The sequence below is a fragment of the Myotis myotis genome, unplaced genomic scaffold, assembly GCF_014108235.1.
Source record: "Myotis myotis isolate mMyoMyo1 unplaced genomic scaffold, mMyoMyo1.p scaffold_m19_p_1, whole genome shotgun sequence".
Taxonomy (NCBI): Eukaryota; Metazoa; Chordata; class Mammalia; order Chiroptera; family Vespertilionidae; genus Myotis; species Myotis myotis.
Window position 1 is genome coordinate 92,257,166 of NW_023416313.1, and position 15,369 is coordinate 92,272,534.

At 36.9% G+C, this 15,369-nt stretch overlaps 1 protein-coding gene across 12 annotated transcripts in view; it reads left to right on the plus strand.

The window, feature by feature from the left end:
* The window catches only part of ARHGAP21 (Rho GTPase activating protein 21), a 141,726-nt gene that overhangs the window by 47,535 nt on the left and 78,822 nt on the right, over positions 1-15,369 (plus strand). For 9 of the 12 annotated variants that reach the window (XM_036344976.1, XM_036344938.1, XM_036344966.1 and 6 more), the window contains exons 3-4: positions 8,442-8,621; positions 11,120-11,144. In XM_036344976.1, the coding sequence (XP_036200869.1) occupies positions 8,442-8,621; positions 11,120-11,144 (205 nt within the window). Of the gene's footprint in view, positions 1-8,441; positions 8,622-11,119; positions 11,145-15,369 lie in introns of those variants that run through there. The other 3 variants (XM_036345026.1, XM_036345033.1, XM_036345015.1) reach the window with 2 other exon arrangements.

Genomic DNA, 15,369 nt, shown 5'->3' on the forward strand with positions numbered 1-15,369 from the left:
TGATCCACTTTGAATTAATTTTTGTACATGGGGACAAACTAATCCAGTTTCATTCTTTTGCATGTGGCTTCCCAGTTTTCCCAGCACCATTTATTGAAGAGACTATCTTTACTCCATTGTGTGTTTCTGCCTCCTTTGTTGAAAATTATCTGTCCGTATATATGTGATTTTATATTTGGGCTCTCTATTTTGTTCCACTGATCTGTGTGTCTGTTTCTCTGCCAATACCATGCTGTTTTGATTATTGTAGTTCTGTAGTATAATTTGAAGTCAAGTAGTGTGATACCTCTAGCTTCATTTTTTTCCTCAGGATTGCTTTGGCTATTTTTGGGGTCTTTTGTGGTTCCATATAAATCTGGTGATTTTTTGTTTTGTTTCTTTAAAAAATAACATTGGGATTTTGATGGGGATTGCATTAAATCTGTATATTGTTTTGGGCAATCTGGCCATTTTAACTATGTTGATTCTTCCAATCCACGAACATGGTATATTTTTCCATTTTGTTTTATCTTTTTCAATCTCTTTTAATAATGCTTTGTAATTTTCAGTATATAGGTCTTTCACATTCTTTGTTGTTTATTTTTAGATATATTATTGTAATCTATTTTTGAAATAAGCCTTTATGTATTGTTGACCTCTGTGTGTTTTTTTTAACTTAATTTTTATGTAGTGCTAACTATGTGTGATATACTGTTTTAAATACTTTACAAACTTTAATTCATTTAATCTTTATAGGAAACATATGAAGTGTGAACTATAGTTATCATCTTCATAGTAAAGATGGGGAACTGAAGCACAGATGTGTTAAGGAACTTGCCCAAGGTCCACAGCTGGTGAATGAAAGATCCAGACCCACGTAGTTTAGCTCCAGAGTCCATGCTCTGCCCACTGTGCATACAGTCTCCCCAGGTAATAAAGGAAAAAACATCGAGCCAGATGATAGGCATAACTATGATAGTCAGTAATCCAACTGTTTAAAAGAAAAAAAATCCCAAGGGCTCATACATTCAGATCCTGTGTTGTGTTTTCTCAGGAAATGACACTTAAAAGGTGTTGCATCACCATGTAAAGTCTGGCCCTAAAATAAGGAAGAAAACTCTACTTTCAGCAACTGGTACTACTAATATTATGTAACAAATATTATATAACAGAATATTTTCAAAGAATCCATAGGAGTAGGGCTCATAATCTTAGTATATGATGGAATCAATTTAATACCTTCTTATGCTCCCTCATGAATGATTCCTGGAATATACTAGGAATCTATGTGCATTCTACTTAAAGTACAAATAATTACAAACGATAGTTTAGAAGCTATATATTCATGTGTATATGGGCATTTTTTCCCCAACTCATGTTTACTTTTGTGACAGCCTGTGTCTTTCACCTCTGGCTAACATTTAGAGTTTGTACTTTTTACCTATGAGTTTGTTTATTTTTTAAACATCTTAACTGAAGTATCATTTACATACCATACAATTCACCCATTGTATATTTGAGTGTAGTAAATTTACACATTTGTGGAACTTTCATTACAATCAGCTTTTAGAACATTCCCAGGAGGGTCCTCATTGCCAGTTTGCATTCCCATCTGTGAGGATTTTATTACTTTCATTGCTATAAGATTAGTGTTTTCCCCGTATATACATTCTCCCACTCCTGTTTTAGGTTGCTTTGTCTAGTTATTTTATCTAGTTATTATGGAGTTAGGTTTTATCCTTTATTTTGGTTTCTCTTAACCTTGAGTTATTATTTAATCAAGTGACCTTGTTATGAAGACTTTTAAGGGAATCAAATGACAGTTCTTAGTCCACAGGAATTTAACTGCTGTTTTTCCAGTCACTTCTTGGCTTCTTGCATTCTGATGCTGTTGTACATGGGTTGGTGCTCCTATTGAGGAGATGAGACCCATGTAGGGGAGTATGTGTTAAGGTCTCTTCTCAAGTAGAGAAATCTGGGACTGCAGCGTCCCTCCCTGTGTGCCTGCAGTTTGCTCTTGTTAGAAATCCAGTACATCAAAAGGCTCTGTGGGTAAGTGGAAGGAGTGAAGAAGGCACATGTGTGTATTTCTTTTCATCTTCTCTTTTTATGTAGAAAGAAGTATTACCCTCCCTTCTTTCCTCTAGAAAAAAGTGAGGAGACTAGGGAGGATTCAGTGTGTTGCTCTGGGGAGGATGGAATAACTGAAACAACTGAGCTGAGATATGTTGCATTAAAAAATCTTAATATGCCCTGGCCAGTATGCTCAGATGTTAGAGTGTCAACCTATGCACCAAAGGGTCACAAGTTTGATTCCTGGTCAAGGGTACGGTCAAGGGTACGTACCTGGGTTGCTGTTTAGATCCCCGGCCTGGTTGGGGTGTATGTGGGCAGCAACCAATCAGTGTGTCTCTTTTGTATTGATGTCTCTCTCTGTCTCTCTGTCCCTCTTTCTCTCTCCCTCTTCTTCTCTCTAAAAACTCAATGGAAAAAAATATCCTCGAATGAGGATTAACAACAAGAACCAAAATCTTAACCTTAGTTTGCAGGGAGCAGAGAAAAAACTTGCTTAATCTTCATCCCATCTTCTCTATTTTTGTAAAGACCTTATTAGAACAAGACACAGTAGGCTCATTTCAGAAACTTGAAACATGAAACCATGATCCCAGAGAGTTATCTATCTGATTCAAGGGAACAGAACAGGAAACTTGAATATATTTGGGAGCTGTGAGGCTAAGACATAATAATACATTAGATATAAATTTAATACATGTAAAATGTTTATAGTGCTAAAATTTGAGTCGTGCAGAAAAATAAAAATTAAGAAATGAATGATATCAAAGAGCAAATGGGGGAAGAATCTATGCAGCTTACAGAATAGGGCAAATATCCTCAGGGAAATAGTTTCAAATTCAGAAAACAGTGATTTTAATTCTTGCCCTGCTGCTAGCCTGCCATAATCTCAAATAAATCTCTTAACTAATCCGGGCCAGTTTCCTCAGGTGTAATATGAAAGACTCAGTTATATTGATCGTATCCTAAAGATTCTTTGTGATTTAAAGTTTCGTGTTCTACTAAGCACATGAAAAGATGTTTATCCTTAGGGAAATGCAAATTATAATCACAATAAGCTACACACCTATCACAATGACTAAAATAAAAAGTAATGACAGTGCCAGATGCTATTGAGGATGCACAGAAAAATGGACTGGATCAGCTGTACATGGCTAGTTGGAATGTAAAATTGTACAACTGTGCTGGGAAAAATTGGCAGTTTCTTACAAAACCAAACATGCAATTACTATACAGCTCAGCAATTGCGCTCTTGGACATTCATCCTAGAGAAATGAAAATATGTTCACACAAAAACCTGTACATAAATGTTTATAACACATTTCTTCATAATAGCCCCAAACTGCAACAACCCCAATGTCTTTTAAACAAACTGTGATGAGGCATTCATATCATGGAGTACTACTCAGCAATAAAAAACGAGTAAAGCATGCAACAATGTGGATGAGTCTCCAGAGAATTATGCTGAGTGGGAAAACAAAAACCAATCTCAAACGTTTGCTGACTGTCTAGCTCCACTTATCTAACATTCTTGAAATGACAAAATGATAGAAAGATAGTATAGATTAGTGGTTGCCTAGAATTAGGGACTGGATGAGAGGTGAAAGGAAAGAGTAAGTGTGGCCATAAAAGGACAACAGGAGAGACCCTTGTGGTGATGGAACTGTTCCGTAACTTGATGGTGGAGGATAGACAAATCTATCCATGTGATAGAAACTGCATAGCATAACCCTGGCCGGTGTGGCTCAGTTGGTTGGAGCATCATTCTGTATACCAGGAGGCTTCAGGTTCTATTCTCTGTGAGGGCATATACCTAGTTTGCAGATTTGATCCCCCGTCAGGGCACTTATGGAAAGCAACCGAATGATGTTTCCCTCTCACATGGATGTCTGTCTGTCTCTCTCTCTCTCTCTCTCTCTCTCTCTCTCTCTCTCTCTCTCTTCCCCCTCCCTCCCTCCCTTCTTCCTTCCCCCTTTCATTTCTCTAACCCAGCCCCCCCCCCCAAAAAAACCCAAAACACAGAAAAAACTGCGTAGCATAAACACACAAACATACCCATGAACATAAGTAAAACTGCTGAAATCTGAGTAAGACGAATGGATTGTATCTATGTCAATATCCAGACTATGATATTGTACTATAGTTTTCTATGATGTTACTGTTGAGGAAATTGCATAAAGATTACATGAGGTCCCTCTACATTATTTTTTACAACTACATGTAAATCCATAATGATCTCAAAGTAAGAAACTTAACTAAAAAATACAAAGTAAACAGTGCATATTTCATTCACCCTTGCTTCAGGAGCATCCACTGTATGAAACTGTGTTGAGTCTATAGTAGGTGCTCAATAAATATTTATTTACTGAATGAATGAATGAATGGAGAGGGGGTGGGTAGAGAAGAGAGTGAGAGCACATGTATAAAATGGTTCTCTCATTTGGATCACAAAAGGAAGATCCAGTCATCAGTCACTACTTAAAGCTTAACTAAACTATTTGGGTAATTAAGCCTAGAATAATAACCTTTATTCTACAAATTCTACCTGATCATATGATCATTGTTGCAGTTCCAGTCTCAGCTTGAATCTCCCATGATGATGTTTGGTGTTATGCTCTCTCACCCTCCCACCCCTTCTCCAATCTTCAAATCCTAGAAGAAGGATGAACTAAAATGCATTTATAATAGTTTCAAATGTACAGAGTCTCCATAGATGCCTTGAGAGTCTTGATTATAGGTCATGTAGTATAAATACTCCAATTTTGTTCTTTTTCAAATTTGCTTACTGTTTAGGGTTCTTTTCTTTTTTTTAAATATGTTTTATTGATTTTTTACAGAGAGGAAGGGAGAGAGATAGAGAGTTAGAAACATCGATGAGAGAGAAACATCGATCAGCTGCCTCCTGCACACCCCCCACTGGGGATGTGCCCGCAACCCAGGTACATGCCCTTGACCGGAATCGAACCTGGGACCCCTCAGTCCTCAGGCCGACGCTCTATCCACTGAGCCAAACCGGTTTCAGCGGTTCTTTTCATTTTAAATGAAGTTTAGAGAGAACTTGCCAATTTCTATACAAAAGTTTCCTAGGATTTGATTGGGGTTCATCGCATCTATATATCAGTTTGGGGAGCATTGAGATTATAATGATACTGAGCCTTCTGAACTGTGAACGTGCCATTTCCACTTATTCAGATATCCTTTATATCTCTCAGCAGTGTTTTGCACTTGACGTTTACAGGTCTTGCAGGTCTTTCGGCAGATGTATCCCTAAGTATTTAATATTTTAAATGGTATATACTTAAAGTATTTTCAATTTTCACTTTTTGTTAGTAGTAGAAATGCTGTTACTTTTGTATATCACATTACTTTAACTCACGTTGCATTGACTAGAACTCAATCACAGCTGCCTCTACTGTAAGTTTGGGGAATGATATTATCTAGCTGTCTTCCCGAAAAGAAAAGAAAATGAAATTGATAATTAACTAACTAGTAACAGCCCAAATACCGACTATATGATGAAAATGTTCAGGATTTAGAAGTCGTTTGAATTTACTTTCTTCACAGTGTAATATATTTTTTATCACACAAAAATTGCTTTCAAGAGCATTTTTAAGTTTTAGCACCTTCATATGAAGCAAATCACTGTGGAGAAATATGATTCACTAGTGAAACATCTATACTAATAAAAGGGTAATGTGCTAATTAGGGCGGACGTCTTCTGGACATCCATTTGGATGTCCATCTGGACAAAGCCACAGTGGCTGCGAGTCCCGGGGCTCAGGCCTTGCAGCCACCGTGGCAGACAGTGGCAGCAGCAGCGGGGTGATGGGGGCGGCACCTTCCCCTGATCATCCCAGTCGCCTTCTGCAGAGGGAAGCCGGACTGCGGCTTAGGCCCATGGGGAGCGGGCCTAAGCTGTCAGTAGGACATCCCCTGAGGGCTTCCGTACTGTGAGAGGGGGCATGCCAAGCTGAGGGACCCCCCTCCAGTGCACAGATTTTCATGCACCAGGCCTCTCGTAATAAATATAACAGAATCAAGCATGTACAAGTATTTGCCATTTGATAAAGGTGACATTTCAAAATTACTGAGATGAACTTGGGTTTGTAATTCAATAAAAATCTTAGCAGCAATACATACATACTAACTCTGAGATACCTATTAGATTGGAGAGTAGTCTGAACTAAAGGTAAAAATTGAGGAGTCATTTATAGATGGTATTTAGTGCATGAGACTGAAATCTCCAAAACACAAGCTGGAGACCTGAGTCCTAGGCACACCTAAGATGAGTTTAGCAGATGAAGACGTAATGAAGGAGACAGAAGAAGGAACCCATGAGTTAGGAGGAAAATAAGTGTGAGATGTCAGGTGGAGAAAATCTTTCAAGGAGGGAGTGATCCTTGTGCCAACATATAAATCAAAGATTAAAACTGAGAATTGACGATTCACTTTAGCTATGTGGAGGTGACCTTGACAGCAGTTTCAGGGAGTTATGGATGCAAAAGGCTGATTTAAGGGGATTCAAGAGAAAACAGGAGGAAAAGAGTTGGAGATAGCCTCTGTAGACAGCTTTCAGGGATTTTTCCTCTAAAGAAAGGCAGACAAACATAACTGGGAGAGGGCTGTGTGGTCAAGAGAGGATTTGATTTATTTTTGTTTTAAGATGAAAGAACTTACAAAATGTGTACTGCACAGTCCATTAAGTTGCCATAAAAATATATTATAATTATATTTTTACTAGGGGCCTGGTGCATGAAATTCGTGCATGGGTAAGGTCTCAGCGATCAGGGCGATCAGGGCCTTCAGGCTGCTGGCTGGGGCCTGCCTTTATTCCGTGCCGCCCCTTGGTGGTCAGCACACTTCATAGCAAGCGCTCAAACTCCCAGTCTGTTGAACTCCTGAGGGGACAATTTGCATATTAGCCTTTTATTATATAGGATTATTGTTATTTTTAATCCTTACCTGAGGATATGTTTTTTGTTTTGTTTTGTTTTTTAATTCATTCTGAAAGAGAGAGAGAAAAAGAAACATCAATTGGTTGCCTCCTGTATGCACCTGGACCAGGGATCCAACCTGCAACCTGGGTATGTGCCCTGACCAGGAATGGAACCCGCAACTGAGCCACCCAGCCAGGTCAGGTTGTTGTCTTATTGCTTGTGTTTTTTCAGTGTAATAGAAAGCAGAGGTGTGAGCTACAAGTGAGAACAGGGAAGGAGGGATGAATTAATCATCGAAGATGAATGGACTGGAGAGAATTATCATTGACAGACAACAGTAAAGACTCTCTTGCCTTGGCTCAGTTGGTTGGAGCGTCCCATAAAAGGTTGGGGTTTGATTACCAATCAAGACACATACCTAGGTTGTGGGTTTGATCCCCAGTTGGGGAGTGTACAGGAGGCAATCTCTCTCTCTCTCTCTCTCTCTCTCTTTCTCTTCCTGCCTCCCTCCCTCCCCTCATACCCCTTTCTTCTCTGCCTAAAAGTCAATAGAAACATATCCTTGGGTGAGGATTAAAAAAAAAACAAACAAACAACTCTCTTGAGGTTAGTGGTTATGAACTAAGAGTGAAAATAGCCTAGTTTTTGTTTTTCTCCGCTTGTGTTCAACTTCATAGGTGCCGGCCCAGAGTAGGCATTATTGATTTATCTAGGGTTAGGTGACTTTGAGCAAGTCAGAGAAAGGCAAAGGAGTGAATTGAAGCTGGTTTGAGAGCAAAGTGAGTACATGGGGTGGTAAGGGACAGGGAAATAGTGGCAGGGTCAGCTCAGAGTGAAGAATTGTGAGGATTGGCTATGAGAGGGAATGAAGAATGGAACCTTGATTTGAGGTTGTGAATGGTTTTCAGTCATAACCAGATAAAAGCCAAGAGTGGAAGAGAAGAGATCCAGGAATTGTAAGGCCAACCTAGTGAAAGGACATCTGTGTGGATACTGACTAGATGCTCAGAACCTGAAGGCCGTATCTATTATTTTCTAATATTCTTGGTTGCTGTGGGATGATCTGATAACAGCTTTAGTATTCCTACTTGGTGTGAGGTTCATGTCTCTTCTTTCAGTTTCTGTTCTTAGTCCTTAGTGCTCTAATGATTTTCTAGGTGTTCTCTCTCATTTCTTCTAGTGAATTTAAATTTTAGCTCTCAAATTTCTAATTTCCAAGAGTTCTGTCTTACTTCTGACTAACTTTTCATAGCATCCCTTTCTAAAATACATGTGGTTTTTGATGATCTGTGTGACTTGTGCTAATACATATGGTTCATGCATCAGAATATGGTTCTTTTTCTTCATTAAGATCATATCTGCACTTAGGTATTATATTTTTGCATATAATTTTTTCTGAATGAGGAAGTATACTGGGTTAGTAATTAACACTTCAATATCTTTCCATTTTAGGTGTCAAAAAATAAAGATGGAAAAGAACAAAGTGAAACTGCATCACCATCCGAAGATGAAGCGTTCTCCTGGCCAGGTCCCAAAACAGTTATGTTGAAAAGAACATCTCAAGGCTTTGGTTTTACATTAAGGCATTTTATTGTTTATCCCCCAGAGTCTGCAATTCAGTTTTCATATAAGGTAAGAGATGTCGTTAAAGTCACTTGAAACCAAAGCAAAGCTATTCCCGTTTCCTTTTTATCGTCTCATCCCCTTTCCCACCTCTTTTCTATCTTAGAAGTGTTATATTTTCATTTTTACTATATTCTTTCAGATATTTTTCTATCTTCGAGAACAGAAATTTTAATCTCTGAAAGGTTATACTGATTATTAATTCCAAATCTATTTTGCTAGGACTTCTAATTCCAAATTATTGTACTTTTTCTAATAGCTGTTTTTCTACTCTCTAGAAAGGTGGTGAGTTTTATGGGCAGAGAATGCAGAGGCAGTACTTTGTTAAAATGTTCTGGCAGTTACAAAAAGTTATTGGGATTAGAATAGTACATGACTTTCAGATATGTAATATAATGGCGAGTCAGAATCTGAAAACATAGCTTCTTACAGGGTGAATTACATTCCCATGCTTCAGTGTAGAGTAGTAGCATGGTCTCATAAGGGGCAGCATGGGATAATTACAACACAGCTGACACACTGGGTACTTGCTGTGTGTTCTTTATTATTTGTTACGAGCGTCATCTCACTTCGTTATTAGCCTACATAACATCTGGAAACTGATCTGAGTCACATTATGAGTAAGTCGTGGACCTAGGATTTTAACTTGCCAACATGAATGCCTGATTCTTACTTACTATACAACAGTGTAAGGAAATAAGAAATTTAGAAAAGTTGTGAGACCTAGGCCAAGCCAATTAACTTCTTTTGGCTTCTCGACTTCCATTTTAATTTGAGGGAATGGAATTAGAAGATTAGGAAACCATTTCTAATTCAAAATTTCTATGACTCTTAGGCTGTCTTTTAAAACATAGTGTGAATAGTTTTTAAGGGTTATGAATAATTGCTATTTTTGGAATTAAAATTTACCAGTTTGGGGTTCTTGAAATGTCTATAGAACTACTGACCTGGGTTTTCTAAGAATCTACTGTATCCTAAAGTGTCTAACTTAGTATTCGTTTTGTGTTAGGCCATATGTGAGAGCCTAACACACAAGGAATAGAGTCCCTTCCTTTAATTACATATTAAGGCTGAGTCTGTTTTGTCTTTCGATTTTGTTTTGAAGAAGAGCTTTTTGGTCATGATGAACATATAGTTGATATCATTTCATAAGATAATTTTACCAAACACAAATTAAAAATGAGTCATCATCATTATTATTATTTCTATTATTGGAAAATACTGCTAGAAGTTTTAGTCGCACAGTATAATTGTTAACAGCATAGTCATTGAAGTCAAAAGAGCCTGGGTTTGAGTCCCATCTCTGCCCCTTGCTAGCTCTGTGATCTTGGGGAAGTCACCTAACAGGCAATAACAGCACCTTTCTCACAGGTTGTAGTGTTGCTTACATGATATAATATATGTGAAACACTTAGTCCTGGAATTGGTATAGAGTAATTGCTCAATAAACTAATTTTTAATGCTACTATTTACACAGATGTTCTTGCAAATAGGTCTGTCTTGTAAAGTTTACATGGGAAATACATATTGAAATCTTTTCCTTTTTAATTATGAAATTTTATCCATTCACTTCAAAGGAGTTTTTTAAAAAAAATTCCTATTGTATAGCTTTTAGAAAATGTGCAATTAATACAACATTATCTTTATTATGTTACTTAGCTGACAAGCTCACCAGCCTCAGAACAGAGCTTATAACCAGAAAAAATATATATACAGTGTGGGGCAAAAGTAGGTTTACAGTTGTCTATATGGAAAATAATAAAATAATTAATAAATAATAATACAAGAATAAACTCTGTGTATTACATACCCACAACTGTAAACCTATTTTTACCTCACCCTGTACATTTGGACAGCCAAATAAAGGTCAAAAGTTATATGATAAATTATCAGTCCACTTTTTTTGTTTCTACAGTAGATTATAGCTTTCATATAATAGCGTTTCAACAAATATTTGAATAAATGTATTTTTATACTAGTTTTGCAAAGTTGCTTTTCTGATTTCCCAGCTAGAGGTGGATACATAGCAGCAGGACAGCCTGGTAGCAATGAATAAAACCAAATCTCAAAATTGAATAGAAGAAATAAAATATATAGCATATTGGAGCCACTCAATTTATACAAAGACAGTTCTGGCCCCTGTAATAGCCCCTAAAGGCACATTTTATTAGCGTATATAGCACAGTAAGTGGTGGCCAGCCTGGCCCTCTCTCCCGAGTTCTAGGTTCATCTATCCAGCTGCCTACTTTTGACACCTGCACTGTGGGAATCTCCACACTCATTGTCAAAAACTGAACTCCCAATGTCTTCCCTACAGTTTGGCTTCACCCATAGTCGTCCTGTCTCTGTTTATGAAGGCTCCAACCTTCTGGCAAAAGGCACTGTTATAGTGAGATTGTAATGAGCACATTTTGGGGAGGGTAGTTTAAATTGGATTGAGCCTTGCTGTGATTTCACTAGAGTTTATAAATATGGTTTCATATATGGATATATGTTTTATTTTGTAGGATGAAGAAAATGGCAACAGAGGAGGTATGCTATAAAAGTTTAAATTTTTCTCTGAATGTTTTTCTACTCATTTCTTTCTGTCTTTAAGTAATATTATAGAAGATGATACAGTTTTTGGAATTCAAATATATAACAATTCTTAGATGTGAGAGTCAGAAATTAAATATTTTTCCTGTAGATTTCAGAGTTTTATGAATCATTGCATCATCATAATTTGAACAAGTAATGATTTTATTGTTAATTATCTATATTATAAAAGGCCTGTGGCCCTAACGACCAAAGACCGGCGCAGGTGGGTGGGGCTGTGAGCATGGCCAGGTCGTGAGAGTGGGCAGGGTTACACGAATTCGAGCTCTGGGCTTCTAGTATATTAGTATTTGGGGGAGGAATATATCATATTATTCTGAGGAAAGTAATTCTGATATTGTTATTCAATTGGTGATCTTTAACTTAGTGGTTCTTTTAGGTAAGAAATACTGCGTGTTTTATCTACTAGATTTATTGACTCAAATATTGAAGAGCATTTTGTTGGATTTAAATATTACATTTAATGAGCCTTAAAGGAGAATCAGGCTGGGGATAGGATTATTTCTTAATAACTCCCATTTACTTTTATTTTAATTTTATATGAACTTTAATGAGTTAAAATTTATACACAATAAAATGCTTCATTTTAAAAACTTTATCTTAGACTTTAAAAAATGTTGCCAGAATAGTACAGAGAGTTTTCATAGATAACTTCCTCTAGTGTTAAAAATTTATATAACCATGGTATAATTAACAAAACTAAGAAATTGGTATTGGTATGATAAATTACAGACTTTATTTGGACTTCTACCAGTTTTCTACTAGTGTCATTTTCTGTTCCAGGATTTCTGTGTTGCATTCACTTGTCATGTCCTCTTAGACTCCCCTGAGCCTCATCTTTCAGATATGTTATGCCCTTAATACTTTTGCAGAGTACTGGTCAGGTATTTTGTAGGATGTTCTTCAATTTGGATTTGTCTCATGTTTTCTCATCATTACTTTGAAGTTATACATTTTTAGCAAGGATACATTTGCACCTATTTTAAGTGTATAGTATTTTGATAATGCATAACTTATGAAATCACCATTCCTATCAAGATGGTGATATCAAAAAGAACTTTTCCATGTTTCCATAAAGTTGCCTTGGGTCCCTTTGCTGTCAGCACTCCGCTGGCCCTAGACAATCCTTAATCTGCGTTATCACTGTAGATTGGTTTGCCCCTTCTAGAATTTTTTTATGTATAGAATAATACAATTGGTACTCTGTGCCTTTTACTTGGCATAATATTGTTGAGATTCACTTCATTCTATGTATAGGTACAAATAATATTATCTTTTATTGCTGAGTAGTTTTCCCTTGTGTGGATATACCACAAATTGTTTATCCACTCACCTGTTAATGAACCTTTGTAATACTGATATCAGATTTAAAATCTAGGAATGATTATGCTAAGGGTAAAATGAGAGGAAATCATTTCTTTCAGCACTATCAAAAGTAATCTGAGTGTAGGACCATGTGGGACCCTTCATAGTTGTCACTGTTGTTCAAGATGGGCCACTCCTGTGTCACCATATGTCATGCACCAGGGCTCAGGATGAGTTCCAAATGTTACTTGGCATGGATTAGAAGCGGGCATTAGTGGGAAAAGGGGAAATTTGCACAGCCAGCATCAGCAAGAGAAAAGGGACATGGGTTTTCTATCGTCATGCCTGGACAACCGTCTGGACACATAGCACCTAGAATTTCATGCCTGCCATGTGCTGGTCTTCATTGAGAGAAATATCCTTCTAATAAATGTAAAAGGACATAGTTATAAAACTTTACACAGATGCTGATACATATCTGACAGAGCTCACTGAAGTGAATGGATTTAGTTGTATGGCTTGACTGGAGAGAATGGACATAAACATGTGCAATGGAACACTAAAAGATCCAGGTTCAACACAAGGAGATTTGGAGAAATGTGATAAAGTGAGGCTGAAGGGGGTTATCTGCTGGAGAGTATAAGAGTTTAATACCGATTTTATTTATTTTACTTAATCTCAGTCTAAAGAGGGTTTGTGTTCACATGCAGAAATGTATGTATTATAGTAAGATGAAAATAAGCTCATGGTAAAAAGAATGCATCAAACAGATATTCGGGAGATATTTAGTACATGTAAATGTGTGCTATGGATTCTACACTGTTACCAAAGATGGGCTCTACATTTGCTTTTGAGCTTTCCAGTGGGAAAAAAAAGAAAGAAAGAAAATATGATTAGGTAAGGATTCACATTGTCCAGAAGAAAATAACATTCTGTTTGCACCGAGGTCTGAGATAGATTCCTCCTATGGGCCCTCATAACGGGAAACAGTGAGTAATACAGTAGATGTATCCTCAGTACTGTTCCTTCATATGCTGTTTTTTTTGTTTGTTTGTTAGTTTTGTTTTGTTTTAAACAGATCCTTCAATGCAAGCTGATTTCAAAACCCCAAAGTCCAGTTTAGTTTAAAGGGCTTCTCAACTAGAGACAGTTTTGCTCCTGAGGGGATACTTGACAACATCTGTAGACACTTTTGGTTGTCACAATTGGGGGAAGGTGCTATGCTGTTGGCATCTAGCAGGCCAGGGATGGTGCACGTCCTTCAATGCACAGGACAGCACCCCACAACAAAGAACTATTTGACCCAAAATGTGAATAGTGCTGCTGTTGAGAAGCCCCGGATTACAGTGATAGACACCAAAACTGTGTGGTCCAACCGCACAGGTCTCCAAGAGTCTGGCTTGATCCAAAGACAATATTCAGACCATTTAGAAGAACAGATACTCAAGACCACATCTTCAGTGATCTTTTATGAATATTATCCCTTACAACTGAATTTCTATCTGAATTGAGTTACTGATATAGTTTGGGGTTAAATTACCTGGCATTGCCTGTTGTTGGTGAAGGAATAATCATGAGTAAGGAAAAGGCTACATTTTAAGAAATATATAGAGTCAATATAATAACTAGAAGACAATTGAAATGTAATAAAAAGTTAACATCAGGGATATAATTGATTGAAGGAGAAAATAATTATAGGCTAGGTTAACAAAAAATTAAAATCAATAATTTAAAAGACTAGTAGAGGAATTAAAACACAACAAAATTAAGGCTTTAAAATAAGAGAAATATAAATTTAAGCATCTTACCTCCTGGCAAAGCAAAGGCTCATCAAGGGTAAGATCCTTGTAAAGTATAGAACATTGTGCATTTTCTTTCTAAGGAGAATGTTTGAAAAGGCATAAGAGTACCTAAACAAGTTGTTTTGGGGACTTAGCTATATTAGGCATCCTAATATATGTTACTACCCAACTTAGTCATCACTATAATGCTGTGAGATGTGAGACATTATTCCCATTTTGTAGATGAGGAAACTGAGACTGAAAAAGATTTAAAGACACTTACTTGTCCAAGACCACACGGCTAAGTGACAGGAGCTTTGTATGCCCACATCAGGTGTGTCTAACTTTGAAGTCCATCTTCCTTTAACTCTGCTATCTTACTTTGTTGACTTATTTTTAAGTCTCCTTCATTTACTTAATTTTGTTTCAAAAATGTCTTTAAACATAGTTTGACTTATATAGGGTCAACAATTAGTAAGAAAATATAGGTTATGTTTAGAATGTTATGAAATTAACACTCTGCTTTATGAAAGTTAAAAACAAGGAAACTTGATCCATATTTGTAAATACCTAAGGACGAAGAAGTCACATAACAGTCAGGGATATCCCAAGTTTAGAGGCCCTGAACATCTAGCAACAACCATCACTTGTTCCTCAATTCGGAATATCTGGCTAGCACTGGGCCTACGAAGGAAGTTTAATGGGATTAGGAATCACTAGTGCTCTGTCTGTCTTTGTCCTCCACGACCAGGTTTGCTCTTGTTATATCAATTGGTAGTTGGGGGGTCAGAGAGTAGCACACAGAGGCCTAGTGTTCGTAATACCATTCCAACAAAACTGACCAATCACCAGGACACACTCTATATAAAAAAAACCTTCTGACTTCTGAACAGTTCTTAATAGATCAGTTTTTAGAATGCAATCTATTGAGAGACAGACTGCATATAATTTATTATGTTAATTGAACTGAATTTTTATTTTATAATCTCACTTCCTTTTATAAGTATTTTCAAGCATATTGAGATTATGAAATCCTTTTATGTGAATTTTGTTTTAATTAAGCAGAATTCCAGCAT